The 13,036-nt window shown below is 44.7% G+C and overlaps 1 protein-coding gene across 1 annotated transcript; it reads right to left on the bottom strand.

Annotated features, from left to right (window-relative positions):
- Nucleotides 1-420: 420 nt before the first annotated feature.
- LOC116356362 (mucin-17-like) lies at nucleotides 421-12,382 on the bottom strand. Its single transcript, XM_031802001.1, has 7 exons — nucleotides 12,230-12,382; nucleotides 11,899-12,017; nucleotides 11,586-11,736; nucleotides 11,147-11,458; nucleotides 1,818-6,338; nucleotides 1,598-1,673; nucleotides 421-1,467 (listed from the first exon to the last, which is right to left on the bottom strand). Exons 3-7 carry the CDS (start codon nucleotides 11,721-11,723, stop codon nucleotides 1,361-1,363), a joined length of 5,154 nt encoding a protein of 1,717 aa, XP_031657861.1. The 5' UTR covers nucleotides 11,724-11,736; nucleotides 11,899-12,017; nucleotides 12,230-12,382; the 3' UTR covers nucleotides 421-1,360.
- Nucleotides 12,383-13,036: the final 654 nt, after the last annotated feature.

Below are 13,036 nucleotides of genomic sequence, written 5' to 3'. Positions count from 1 at the left end.
ACTGATACACAGCCAATACTGCAGCATGCACCTATGACATTTATTTGTGGACCACCATAATACAGAAGAAGAAGAGACAATTGATACATGGATTGTGTGCCGTTCAGAGGGTGAATGGGCAAGACAACAGATTTAAGATTGAATTGCCTTTGAACGAGGTATGGTAGTAGGAGCTAATAGTTTCCTGTGTGTACCACCCAAAGCAGTCTGGATCTCCTTATGCATTTCACCTGTTCTTCTCAGCGCATGTGATAAATACATTGATTAGATTGTCTGACAGAAGATATTTGTCATCATATTGAGGCCTTTTCTACCTCCTTTCAAGGCCGTGCCAAATAAATAAATACGTGAATGTCATGCAACTTCAGACCGTCTAACACCAATATAGCTTTTGTTGAGCAAGCAAATATCGCCATCAAGTTGACATACATCAATTCACTTTTATTCATTTACATTATTTCTACTATAATATAAAGCTCCACAATGAATATCTTAATACTGCACTATGGATACCATTATATACCCTTATAGAAGTCATAAAATGACTAAGCCTAGGTCATACCCTTCGTGTGCAACACAAGAACGCTTCACAAAATGCTGATCCTGCGTTCTTGTGTAAAGGTTTTTTTGTGTAGCTGCTTGTAGTTATTTCTTGTGTATGTATGTAGGGTATAAACTACGCTTTAGTCCCATGTCATCAAATGAATACCTAAATTAAAATGAACAATTATGAAAGATAAAATATGAATCCAAATCTGCAATGCAAATGCTTTATTAAAACAACCATTAAAAAGTATGTAAGTGATTGAAAAATAAAATGCATAGTTCCTCAAAGCCCAAAAAGTTTAGCACCACTTTCCTAATCGTAAGAGTAGAAGCTGCTGTTGGCCTTCCCTCCTTGTCATTTTTTAATTTAGGCTAAATATCTACATCCAATTTAGAGGCTGCAATGGATGTGGATCAATGATTACAATAGGGAGAGGGCATCAGATGTACAGCACATCTAGTCAATTGGTTGGGCTTCTTAGCTTATCTTCCTAGTCACAGGAGAAGCTGTAGATGTCTGAATGACATTTAGAAGCTCACATTCCTAGTTACAGGAGTGGGAGCTAATAAGGGATCAAAAGACCCAGATGGAATTTTGGTGTTGACTAGCCTATAGTGGATCTTCCTTAAGGAGTATAAACTAATGGTAAGCTAGTCCACTGACAGCCTGGTTCAAATATAGCAGCATTAGGGGATTCAAAATGAAAACAGAAATGAGCAACAAAAATACAAATGTTGTATTGAGGCCAGTTGTGGTGTCCTCCTCAGATGTAGCCTGGCAAAAGCAACTGACATGGGCTGCACGTCATCCAGGCTACCCATCAGAGGACCCAGAGGACTTGCAGGTGACCAAGCGTTTCCAGGCCTTCTGGACTCCCCAGAAGAAGTCCCGGATGCCTTTCCTCATCTTGGATAATTTAACTGGCAAGAAGATGAAAATATGTAAGAATTTCAGATGGACAATTGTCTGATAAAACAATAATTTATTACTTCTATATATATATATATAAATAATTGTCCCATAAGAACATTTCCCCCCAGGAATACTCACTCATAGGTGGAGCATCCACAGCAATGTACATCTCTGGCTGGTTTGTAGTGTCTGTAAGGACGATGCTCACGTTGGACTGTGATCAGAATTCAAGAATGCACAATTAAACTTCAATTTCACTTCCTTTACATATTCCTATAATTATACAACTATACTTACTGGTACCGATATCAAAAAGCACAACCAATGACCATTCAAGAGTAATCTGAGCTTGTCTTACCTTTCTGCCGGTGGCATAATGCACCCCCTCAGATTCCGCATCCTCCAAATCATTACTGCATGAGTCTTCAAGGTCTGAGGTCTCACGGTCATATGGGTTGGAAACTGAGGGTTTCAAGATGGCCAGTAGCTTGTGGGAAACAATGACAGAGACAATGGAAAGCATCTCCTGATCCTCAAATAAATCGTCAATTTTCAAGGAGCGTTTCAAACGCTTGACCTTCCCAAGGTCAGTGTAGATGGCATCTGCCAGCTTCGATGTCATCTTAGAATTGAAACTTTTTTGCTGGCTTTCCATTTCCTCAATCAGATATTTGGCCACCTCATCGTCGAACAATCGGATCAGCTCAGTCACCAGATCACTGATCTGGATGTGCTGACGCTTGTTGGTCCTTTTTGGCATACGGCATATCTTCTTGACAAGCTTCATCAGGACTTCTTCTAATATAAGCTCCCTAATGAAGCTGGTGGAACCGGATGTCACTTGTTCCACAGTGGACCACTCTGGCTGTTCAATCTCAATCTTGATGCTGCTCTGCTTAGCTTTCTTATTCAAAGATTGACGGGTTGTCATTTCATTAAACAAGGCTGTCAATTCTTTCAAGTTGAGTGTAGATTCCAGATTTTTGGTCTCTTGAAGTTTGGATGGTGCATCCATAATTCCATTCGTGACAAGACAGACAATGTCCTTGTGCAGCTTGGGTGCCTTGTGGCACAGTATCCTCTGCAGGGCTTCCTCTGTGCCATAGCGTTGCATCAACTTTCTATGCACAGACAGCACCAACTGAAAGATGTCTGTTGCCTTCAGGCAGACATTTGCTTCCCTCCACCTGTTAGTCACCCTCACCCACAGAGCACTGGACAGCTTGTTGGTCACATCCTCAACTAGGGTCCAGCTGGCCAGTTTATCCTGGGTCCGAGGAACAATCAGAGACCGCAGCCGGACAATGATATCCATCACCGCCTCTACATGAACAATAATATACACCGGTTGGGATGCCTTCACCTCAGCCGAGCCACATCGGCTCTTAACCATGACCTTGTCCTGGTCTGTCCTAAGGCAGATGTCTGAGGAGAGCGGCCTGACAGAGACTTTGGGTACGATTGAACCCAGACGGTTGACTTCCCTGGTGACTGCACTCGCAATGGCTGTTGTCATCTCCCCGCGGCTCAAAGCTCGCCTCAGAGCATCAGGAGAGCCCATGCACTCCTCCAGCTCTCTGCAGAGGGCACTTACAATCCTTGCACTTGAGGGGCGGGAGTACGGCGTCTTGAGATCCTTGGTAATTTCCAATGCTGATGTAACGTCTGGGGAATCGGACATGTCCCGAAGGGCAGAAACCACCATGTCCATTGCCACATCAGAGAGAGTGGTGGTTGGGGATGACACAGGTGATGCAAAGTCCTCTGAGTCAAGCTCATACCCATGAAGCAGCTTGGTGATCAGGTCTACAACCACCTCTGGTGTGGAATGTAGACTGGGAGAGTCCTTGTCGGAGGTCTCAATCATACAGGATTCAATTTCACTCAAAGCCCCTCTGACCATGATGTTTGTCTCAGAGTCATCGGGTACATGGTTCTCTTTGAGGTGTTTGATACCTGCCTCACACAGCTCTTTCACATGGATGTTCTCGGAAGACATCACTGCTTCTTGAGTAGTAGGTGGTTGATTGTCTATGGTTGTAGCCATGATTGTCCTTACCATCAGAGGACAAAGCTTTGCAACCAGTTCATACTGTAGCTTAAAGTTCTCAGAGCGGCTGTAGTTCATGGGTACCTCAGGGATGTCAAGGCCCTGAAATAGCATCCTCCGTACCAGTTTGCCCACTACACCCTCCAGTAGGCAATTAGTAGGGCTCAGGGTCTCATTCCCTCTGCCACTGGTGCTGGAAGGTAACTCTTGCTTCTTGTGAAGTCCATGAATGGCCTCACTTTGCGCAATACAACCCTCAACAGGCAACTCCTCCACTGCAATCGTGTGCATAACCACATTGACGTCATTGGTGTGGGGTCCAATCAAATGCTTCTTATAGGTTGGGTCTGTGACATATTGTAAAACACCTCCGCCTGTCTTTAAGTTCTGAGCTTTATCTCCAAATGTTCTATCCAGGAGACACAATACTGACTCAGATAGTGGGTCAGTGAACTCCTGGAGCTCTAGGCTGCTCTCAACTTTGAAGGGGCTGAGGCTACAGATGATCTGGGAGCTGTAATAAGAAGCCCGCAGCTCTCTCTTGGACTCCAGTCTGTCATGCAGCTTCGGATATAAGGCATCTGCAATGGAGTCTGTGAGCCGCTCATCCAAATTAACAGGGAAAATTTTATTCAGGCTTTTGTTGAAAGCCTTCTCTTTGGTTTTCCTCAGGATGTCCCGCACAGCTTCCCTTGGGGCAGATTCAGAAGTGCAAACATGTCCATTGGATGGTGTCTGGGTGCCAGTAAGGGATTCCTTGATCAAGAAACACTGGAGTTCGGTGGCCACTTCCTTAGACATCTCCCTTCTGATCTTCAGAACAGCAGGCGTCAGTGTAGCTTTCTCCGAGGTCAAAGGTGTCAGACCTCTGGTCAAAGTTGAGGGGCATCTGAGATGATCACCCAGACCCTCTAAGTCATCAGAGCAGGACACCGTGGCAACTTTAAATAAAACCAAACTAATAAGGTTCTGAGCCACAGCAGATGATTTTGCTGATGCTGCCTGGAGTGTCTCTGAACTAACCTGATTGGAGGCAGCCATCTTTGTTGTTGCCCTGGTAATGATGTTACTCACAGGCTTGATGGAGTAGCTCATAAACTGGGATCTCAGGCTTTCAAAGACTCCCCTCACTCGTTCTGCCTTCAGGTCTTTGTCAGTGGCAAATACACACGACTGAACAGCATAGAGAGATACAGGGAGAGGAATGCCCACGGGTGAAGCCACATCTGTGATATGGATGGAGGACTCTGAGGGTGTCCCCTCAAGGCGCCTCTGCAGCAACTTTATCATCTCCAGGACTCTGGCATTGTCCTGTGGTGAGGTGGAACACTCTCCTGAGAGGTTCTCACTGTCTAGTGTGTTCTGGATTCCAAGCAGTGTTGTGCCGAGTATCCTCCTGTCATGGGGAAGCACTCCGCTCAGTGCAGAAGAGGACCGGCTCTGTGGTGCTGGTGTGTTGCATGGTGTTGATGCACCAGAGACGTCACTTCCACTGTCATCATCTTTTTTGGTCCTCATTATAGTAAGGATTTCGTCAATAATCTCATCACTGTAGACTTCTAAGTCCTCTGTGGTATCATGGGCCGTTGGGGTGGCGATACTCAGAGTACGACCCCCAAGAAGTTTGAAGGACGTCTCCGACCCACTGCCAAGAGGGCCAACAGACACACATTGCAGTGTTTCGCTTGATGACGAAGAACAACTGGAGGAGAGATCAAGCAGCTCCTCCTCCAAAGTCGGAGAGGAGGAAAGAATTCCCTCCATTTTCAGGACAGAGATAACATCCGCAAGTGTTGAATCTACAAGGTCCTCACCTAGTGGGCTACTCCTTAAGTGGCTGACATACACCCTTGTAGGAGAATGGGAGACTGTGGTGGGAGATGGAGAGCCCTCCTCACCATTCACACTTGACCGCGCCTCCACAATTGCTAAAGACTGGGAGATGACGGAACATACAAGTCCGCCAGCCCGCTCAATAATGGAGGGGAGGGAAACATCCAAAGGGGCTGGAGGTGTCACACTCCCTCTTTGGCCATTTCTATCTTGGCTGAGGCAGATCGACGAGACCTCAGTAGCAAATTGATTCTCCCGCACAGGGCTGCTGCTAGAGTCAGGTCCAGGAACATTTGAAATGGAGCTTACAGTCAGGGAGCAAGGAATTACACTCCTACTGTCTGAAAGCTTAATGGAGCAGGAGGAGGGGAGGCTGCTGGAGGAGAAGTTGGTGTTGGTCTCTTCGCTGGAGATTAAGGAGGAGAAAGGGGCCAATGTCAGTTTGACAGGGATGACATGCCCACGACCTACCACAGCAGATAAGGTTCCAGAGTAGTCAGTGGCAATAGGTGGTTTCGCAGAATCTGGTTTAGCAGATTGTAGTTTAGCAGGTGGTGGTGTCGCAGATTGTGGTTTATCACATGGTAGTTTAGCAGATGGTGGATTGGCAGAACGTGGCCTAGCAGCCAGGAGGTTCTTAGTAGAGATCTGACTGGAGAAAGAGTGTGCTCGTTCCTCACTGGACAGAGAACTGCTGCTACAATAAGTCTGGACAGCAGTGACTGGTACATCAATGGAGATTGGGGAGGACCTACTGTCAGGACTCTGAGTGAGACAGATGACATTGACTTTGGAGAGTAGGGAGGTACAGCTGACAGAGCCCTGGGTTGAATCTTCGTTGGTGTCTTTGCTCATGGGGAGCATATTCTCTGCAGCACTTTCTGAAGCTCTCAGCCTTATAAGGTCAACCAAGGCAGGGATCAGGATGCTATTTACCTCCTCCAATACTGAGCTCGTTATGTGCCCAATCATGAGCAGCAAGTCCCTAATAGTAATCTGTATATATGAACATCAACAGAATTGATTCAGATTTACAGTATGTTGGAAATCAAAACACATGTTAATACATATTAAATTATTTTAAAAGTTAATATAAAGACTATACCTTTCTTTCTCTAGCAATTACTCTATATCAAATGTGCTGTCTCCATTGTTGCAACTTAATCATCTTCCTCATCTAGACTTTTTACATTTACCAAAGTGGCAAACGCATATCATATCATCCAAATACAGTGGCAAGACAAAGTATATGAACCCTATTGGAATTATCTGAATGTCTGCATAAATTGGTCATAAAATTAGATTTAATCTTCATCTAAGTCACAACAACAGATTAACACATTCCGCTTAAACTAATAACACACAAATGATTGTATTTTTATTGTCTATACTGAATACATAATTTAAACATTCACAGTGTAAGTTGAAAAAAGTATTTGAACCCCTAAGCTAATTACTTCTCCAAAACCTAACCTGGAGTACAATCATTGAGACGAGATTGGAGATGTTGGTTAGAGCTGTGTGCCCTAAAAATACTCACAAAATGTGAGTTTGCTATTCACAAGAAGCATTGCCTGATGTGAACCATGCCTCAAACAAAAGAGATCTCAGAAGACCCAATATATGAAGAATTGTTGACTTGCATAAAGCTGGAAAGGGTTACAAAAGTATCTCTAAAAGCCTTGATGTTCATCACTCCACGGTTAGACAAATTGTATATAAATGGAGAAAGTTCAGCACTGTCGCTACTCTCCCTAGGAGTGGCCGTCCTGCAAAGATGACTGCAAGAGCACAGCGCAGAATGCTCAATGAGGTTAAGAAGAATCTTAAAGTGTTAGCTGAAGACTTAAAGAAATCTCTGGAACATCCTAACATCTCTGTTGACGAGTCTACTATACGTAAAACACTAAACAAGAAATGGTGTTCATGGGAGGACACCACGGAAGAAGCCACCAAATAAAAACATTGCTGCACGTTTGAAGTTCGCAAAAGAGTATCAAAATGTTGCAGATTCTGTGGAGAGATTAAACTAAAGTTCAGTTGTTTGAAAGGAACACACAACACTGTGTGGAGAAAAAAAAGCACAGCACACCAATATCAAAACCTCATCCCAACTGTAAAGTATGGTGAAGGGAGCATGGTATCATGGTTTGGAGCTGCTTTGCTGCCTCAGGGTCTGGACAGCTAGCTATCATCGATGGAAAAATGAATTGCCAATGAATTGCCAAGTTAATCAAGACATTTTGCAGGAGAATGTAAAGCTGTTCGCCAATTGAAGCTCAAGAGAAGTTGGGTAATGCAACAGGACAACGACCCAAAACACCGAAGTAAATCAACAACAGAAGAAAATATGCCATCTGGAGTGGCCCAGTCAGAGTAGGGAACCTCAACCCGATTGAGATTCTGTGGCAGGGCCTCTCGAGAGTTCGGTTCACACCAGACATCCCAAGAATATTGCTAAACTGAAACTGTTTTGTAAAGAGGAATGGTATAAAATTACTCCTGACCGTTCCTCAGGTCTGATCTGCAACTACAGAAAATGTTGAGGTTATTGCTGCCAAAGTAGGGCAAACCGTTTATTAAAACCAAGGGTTCACATAAACTCAGCAAAAAAAGAAAGTACACCATACGATTATGTTAGGTCTAGTCACAGAAAAACATACAGCCATTTTCCAGCCAAAGAGAGGAGTCACAAAAAGCAGAAATAGAGATCAAATTAATCACTAACCTATGTTTTGTTCGATAAACTTCATATTTATTTCCAAAAATCTCAGTTTACATTGGCGCGTTATGTTCAGTAATGTTGTGCCTCAAACATCCGAATTTGCAGAGAGCCACAACAATTTACAGAAATACTCATCATAAACTTTGATCAAAGATACAAGTGTTATGCACAGAATTAAATATATACTTCTCCTTAATGCAACCGCTGTGTCAGATTTTGAAAAAGCTTTACGGAAAAAGCACACCATGCAATAATCTGAGTACAGCGCTCAGACACAAAAACAAGCCATACAGATGGCATGTTGTGGAGTCAGTAAAAGTCAGAAATAGCATTATAAATATTCACTTACCTTTGATGATCTTCATTAGAATGCATTTCCAGGAATCCCAGTTCCACAATAAATGTTTGTTTTGTTCGATAAAGTTCATCTTTATGTCCAAATACCTCCTTTTTGTTAGCGTGTTTAGTTCACCAATCGAAATTCACAAGGCGAGGTCAAGTCCAGATGAAAGTCCAGACGAAAAGTCAAAACAGTTCTATTACAGTTCGTAGAAACATGTCAAACGATGTATAGAATCAATCTTTAGGATGTTTTTATCATAAATCTTCAACAATGTTTCAACCGGACAATTCCTTTGTCTTTAGAAATGAAAAGGAACGCAGCTCGCTCTCACGGCCACGTGCATGACTTAGCTCATGGTCTTCTGCCAGACCTCTTAGTCAAACAGCTCTTATTCGCTCCCCCTACATAGTAGAAGCCAGAAACATGGTTCTAAAGACTGTTGACATCTAGTGGAAGCCTTAGTAAGTGCAATATGACCCCATTTACACTGTATAGTAGAAAGGCAATGAGTTGAAAAACTACAAACCTCATATTCCCCACTTCTTGGTGGATTATTCTCCGGTTTTCGCCTGCCATATGAGTTCTGTTATACTCACAGACATCATTCAAACAGTTTTAGAAAGGTCAGAGTGTTTCCTATCCAAATCTACTAATACTATGCATATATTAGCTTCTGGGCCTGAGTAGCAGGCAGTTTACTTTGGGCACGCTTTTCATCCGAACGTGAAAATACTGCCCCCTAACTGAACATGTGGCTAACAGAAATGGAATAATGTGTCCCTGAACAAAAAGGGGGTTCAAAATCAAAAGTATTTGCCAGTTCTTGCTGTGAGATGTTACCCCACTCTTCCACCAAGGCACCTGTAAGTTCCCAGACATTTCTGGGGGGGGGGGATGGCCCTAGCCCTCACCCTCCGATCCAACAGGTCCCAGACGTGCTCAATGGGATTGAGATACGGGCTCTTCGCTGGCCATGGCAGAACACGGACATTCCTTTTTTTGTGTGTGAATTTTACCCCGTTTTCTCTCCAAGAGACGAAGGTTGAAAGTCATGCGTCCTCCGATACACAACCCTACCAAGCATCACTGCTTCTTAACACAGCGCACACCCAACCCGGCCAACCCGGAAGCCAGCCGCACCAATATGTCACAGGAAACACCGTGCACCTGGCAACCTTGGTTACTGCGCACTGCGCCCAGCCCGCCACAGGAGTCGCTGGTGCGCTATGAGACAAGGATATCCCTACCGGCCAGCCCCTCCCTAAACCGGACGACGCTAGGCCAATTGTGCGTCGCCCCACGGACCTCCCGGTCGCTGCCGGTTACGACAGAGCCTGGGTGCAAACCCAGAGTCTCTGGTGGCACAGCTGGCACTGCAGTACAGAGCCCTTAACCACTGCGCCACCCGGGAGGCGCAGTGGACATTCCTGTCTTGCAGGAAATCTCGCACAGAACGGGCAGTATGGCTGGTGGCATTGTCATGCTGGAGGGTCATGTCAGGATGAGCCTGCAGGAAGGATACCACATGAGGGAGGAGGTTGTCTTCCCTGTAACGCACAGTGTTGAGACTGCCTGCAATGACAACAAGCTCAGTCCGATGATGCTGTGACACATCGCCAAAGACCATGATGAACCCTCCAACCCCAAATCGATACCGCTCCAGAGTACAGGCCTCGGTGTAATGCTCATTCCTTCGACGATAAACGCGAATCCGACCATCACCCCTGGTGAAACAAAACCATGACTCGTCAGTGAAAGGCACTTTTTGACAGTCCTGTCTGGTCCAGCGATGGTCGGTTTGTGCCCATTGGCGACGTTGTGCCGGTTTCCTTACAACAGGCCTACAAGCCCTCAGTCCAGCCTCTCTCAGCCTATTGCGGACAGTCTGAGCAGGGATTGTGCATTCCTGGTGAAACTCGGGCAGCTGTTGTTGCCATCCTGTACCTGTCCCGCAGGTGTGATGTTCGGATGTACCGATCCTGTGCAGGTGTTGTTACACGAGGTCTGCCACTGCGGGAACAAACAGCTGTCCGTCCTGTCTCCCTGTAGCGCTGTCTTAGGCGTCTCACAGAACGGACATTGCAATTTATTGCCCTGGCCACATCTGCAGTCCTCATGCGTCCTTGCAGCATGCCAAAGGCACGTTCACGCAGATGAGCAGGAACCCTGGGCATCTTTCTTTTGAGGTTAGTAGAAAGGTTAGTATAAAGGCCTCTTTAGTTTCCTAACTTTTCATAACAGTGACCTTAATTGCCTATCGTCTGTAAGCTGTTAGTGTTTTAACGACCGTTCCACAAATGCATGTTCATTAATTGTTCATGGTTCATTGAACAAGCATGGGAAACAGTGTTTATACCCTTTAAAATGAAGATCTGTGAAGTTATTTGGATATATATGAATTATCTTTGAAAGACAGGATCCTGAAAAGGGGAAGTTTTTTGTTGTTGCTGAGTGTACTTTTTCCACCCTGCACTGTGAATGTTTACACCGTGTGTTCAATAAAGACATGAACAAGTATCATTGTTTGTCTATTGTTGTGACTTAGATGAAGATCAGATAACATTTTATGACCAATTTACGCAGAAGTCCAGGTAATTCCAAAGGTTTCACATACTTTTTCTTGCCACTGTACTTGGATGTGGATTTCCCAGTAGATGGGAGACAGGGAAGCAGTAATATGCCTGCAGCCCCCAAAGAGTGAAAGCTGGGAACATGTTCATGACCAAAATGACCTACCACTGACGGGCTAGCTGAATGTGGTGAGCAGGTCATCACAGAAGACAAGGTTCCAGAGTGATCAGAGTCACTGCTAGGTCTTTCAGTTGGTGGTCTGGCAGAACGTGGTCTGGTAGTTTGTGGTCTGGTAGTTTGTGGTCTGGCAATATGTGGTCTGGTAGTATGTAGCCTAGCAACCTCGAGTTTCTCAGTCGAGATCTGACTGGAAAGAGTGTCCATCGAGGAGGTGGAGTGTCTGAAGGGAGAGTCCATTTCCAGAGGTGTGTGTGTCTCCATGCCCAGGGGTCTCCAATCTCCCATCTGGCTACCAGGCTAAGAGAGACGGGTGAGAAAGAGAGGCAAATGGATGAAGATACCAACAGAAACACTGAGGTCCTACTGCTGCTTAAGCAACTGTGAGTTGATATCAGCCCTAGGAGTGCCGCTGTTCCATCCTTACCTGTCCAATCACCGACCAGCGGATTTGGCGCTCCAGGCGCAGCTCCCTGCACACTTCTCTTTCCAGTTCCTTAAGCCTGAGGCGTCGTTTCACATCCCAAGCCAGTTCGGCCAAGTGAAGGTTCTTCCCCTCTTCCATTTCACTCTGAAAACTTCACATACAAGGGAACATAAAACATGATTAACCTTAATACTCAAACTGTCCACCATATCTATTTCTTAAGTTATTGCTAGATAGGAGGTCAACGTGATTCCACACCTATGCTTATGTTTTTTTTAAACAAATTTGAGTAAAAGATTCTAATAACACTCACGTGTTCTTGAAGTAGTTTCTACCCTTGGCAATGAGCCAATCTCTAACATCCGTCAGTGAGATGTGGGACGGAACCTCCCCTTGCTGCTGCAAGACTAGGAACTGCTTCAAAAGCGTTTTCTGAGAGAGAGAGAGAGAGAGAGAGAGATTCATTTGCACCCTTGCTTTCCACAAGTTTTTCCTGGTCTTGTCACGTGATCAGAAAACCCTTTCCCGATCCATGAGCGACAGCAAGTTACATACACAGTTGGAATAAAACGCATGGAAAGATGTCTTACAATATAGCATTTGTGTTTTTATAATTATGCATCTAGAAAGCAGACCACTCTAACCTGCTGGGCACAGCACTGCTTCTCCCATAGCAACTGAACTGACTTGATGTAGCTACTGTAGCGATTGTACTCTTTACACGTACACAGCACCTGAAAGGGAGGAGCCACAAAAGAGCCATTTTTAGAGGAAGTTCATGTGTACAAACACCCAATCCCAAATCTACCTCTACCCGAAACCCCAATATTGATTGATTTTGCCTTTATTTAACCAGGTAAGACATTAAGAACACATTCTCTTTTACAACCTGCACTATCAATGACCATATGTAGATTTGGATTTGTGTAAACTAAGCAAAATGGCAAACATTTCACCTAGCCATCATATTGCTTACACCTGTCCAATTTTCTCAGTTCCATATAAGTGTCACTTTTAGATTTTGGAAAGAAAAGGGAGGTCTGCCTTGCCTTATCATTTGAGGTGATGAGGCCTTGCTTAACCAGCCGCTTCTTCCTTGCCGGATGGCGGAAAAAACTCTTCAGGTGTTTGTCGTGGAGGCAGTTATAACTAACATCTATGACTCTCATGTTGGGGTCCAACAGGTCAAATCCTGGGGTCTCCTGATGGAGCTGTGGATTGTGTTTTAACAAACCTCAATGTCAGGGCAATGGATACTACAGTGGGAATGGTTTTGGAATTAGGACTGGAAATGGAAGGAAGTCATTAAAAATATATAATTAGGTAACATTTCATTTGAAAGAAATTGAGGATCTCAGATCATTTGGAATGTCATACTATCACACTAACCTTCTCCCCCAGTTTTCCTCTGAAGAATACAGGGAATGTCCTTTCTGGGGCTTCCTGTAACC

The sequence above is a fragment of the Oncorhynchus kisutch genome, linkage group LG22 (assembly GCF_002021735.2).
Source record: "Oncorhynchus kisutch isolate 150728-3 linkage group LG22, Okis_V2, whole genome shotgun sequence".
Taxonomy (NCBI): Eukaryota; Metazoa; Chordata; class Actinopteri; order Salmoniformes; family Salmonidae; genus Oncorhynchus; species Oncorhynchus kisutch.
This window is presented reverse-complemented; position numbering and strand designations above follow the sequence as displayed.

Excerpts from the sequence above, each read along its gene's own strand:
- LOC116356362 (XM_031802001.1), bottom strand. The coding sequence starts at position 11,723 with ATGGAAGAGGGGAAGAACCTTCACTTGGCCGAACTGGCTTGGGATGTG. Across the intron at positions 1,674-1,817 it reads ATTATGCCACCGGCAGAAAG|TCCAACGTGAGCATCGTCCT; the intron begins GTAAGACAAGCT and ends TTCTGATCACAG. Across the intron at positions 1,468-1,597 it reads TGTGGATGCTCCACCTATGA|TTAAATTATCCAAGATGAGG; the intron begins GTGAGTATTCCT and ends TCTTCTTGCCAG.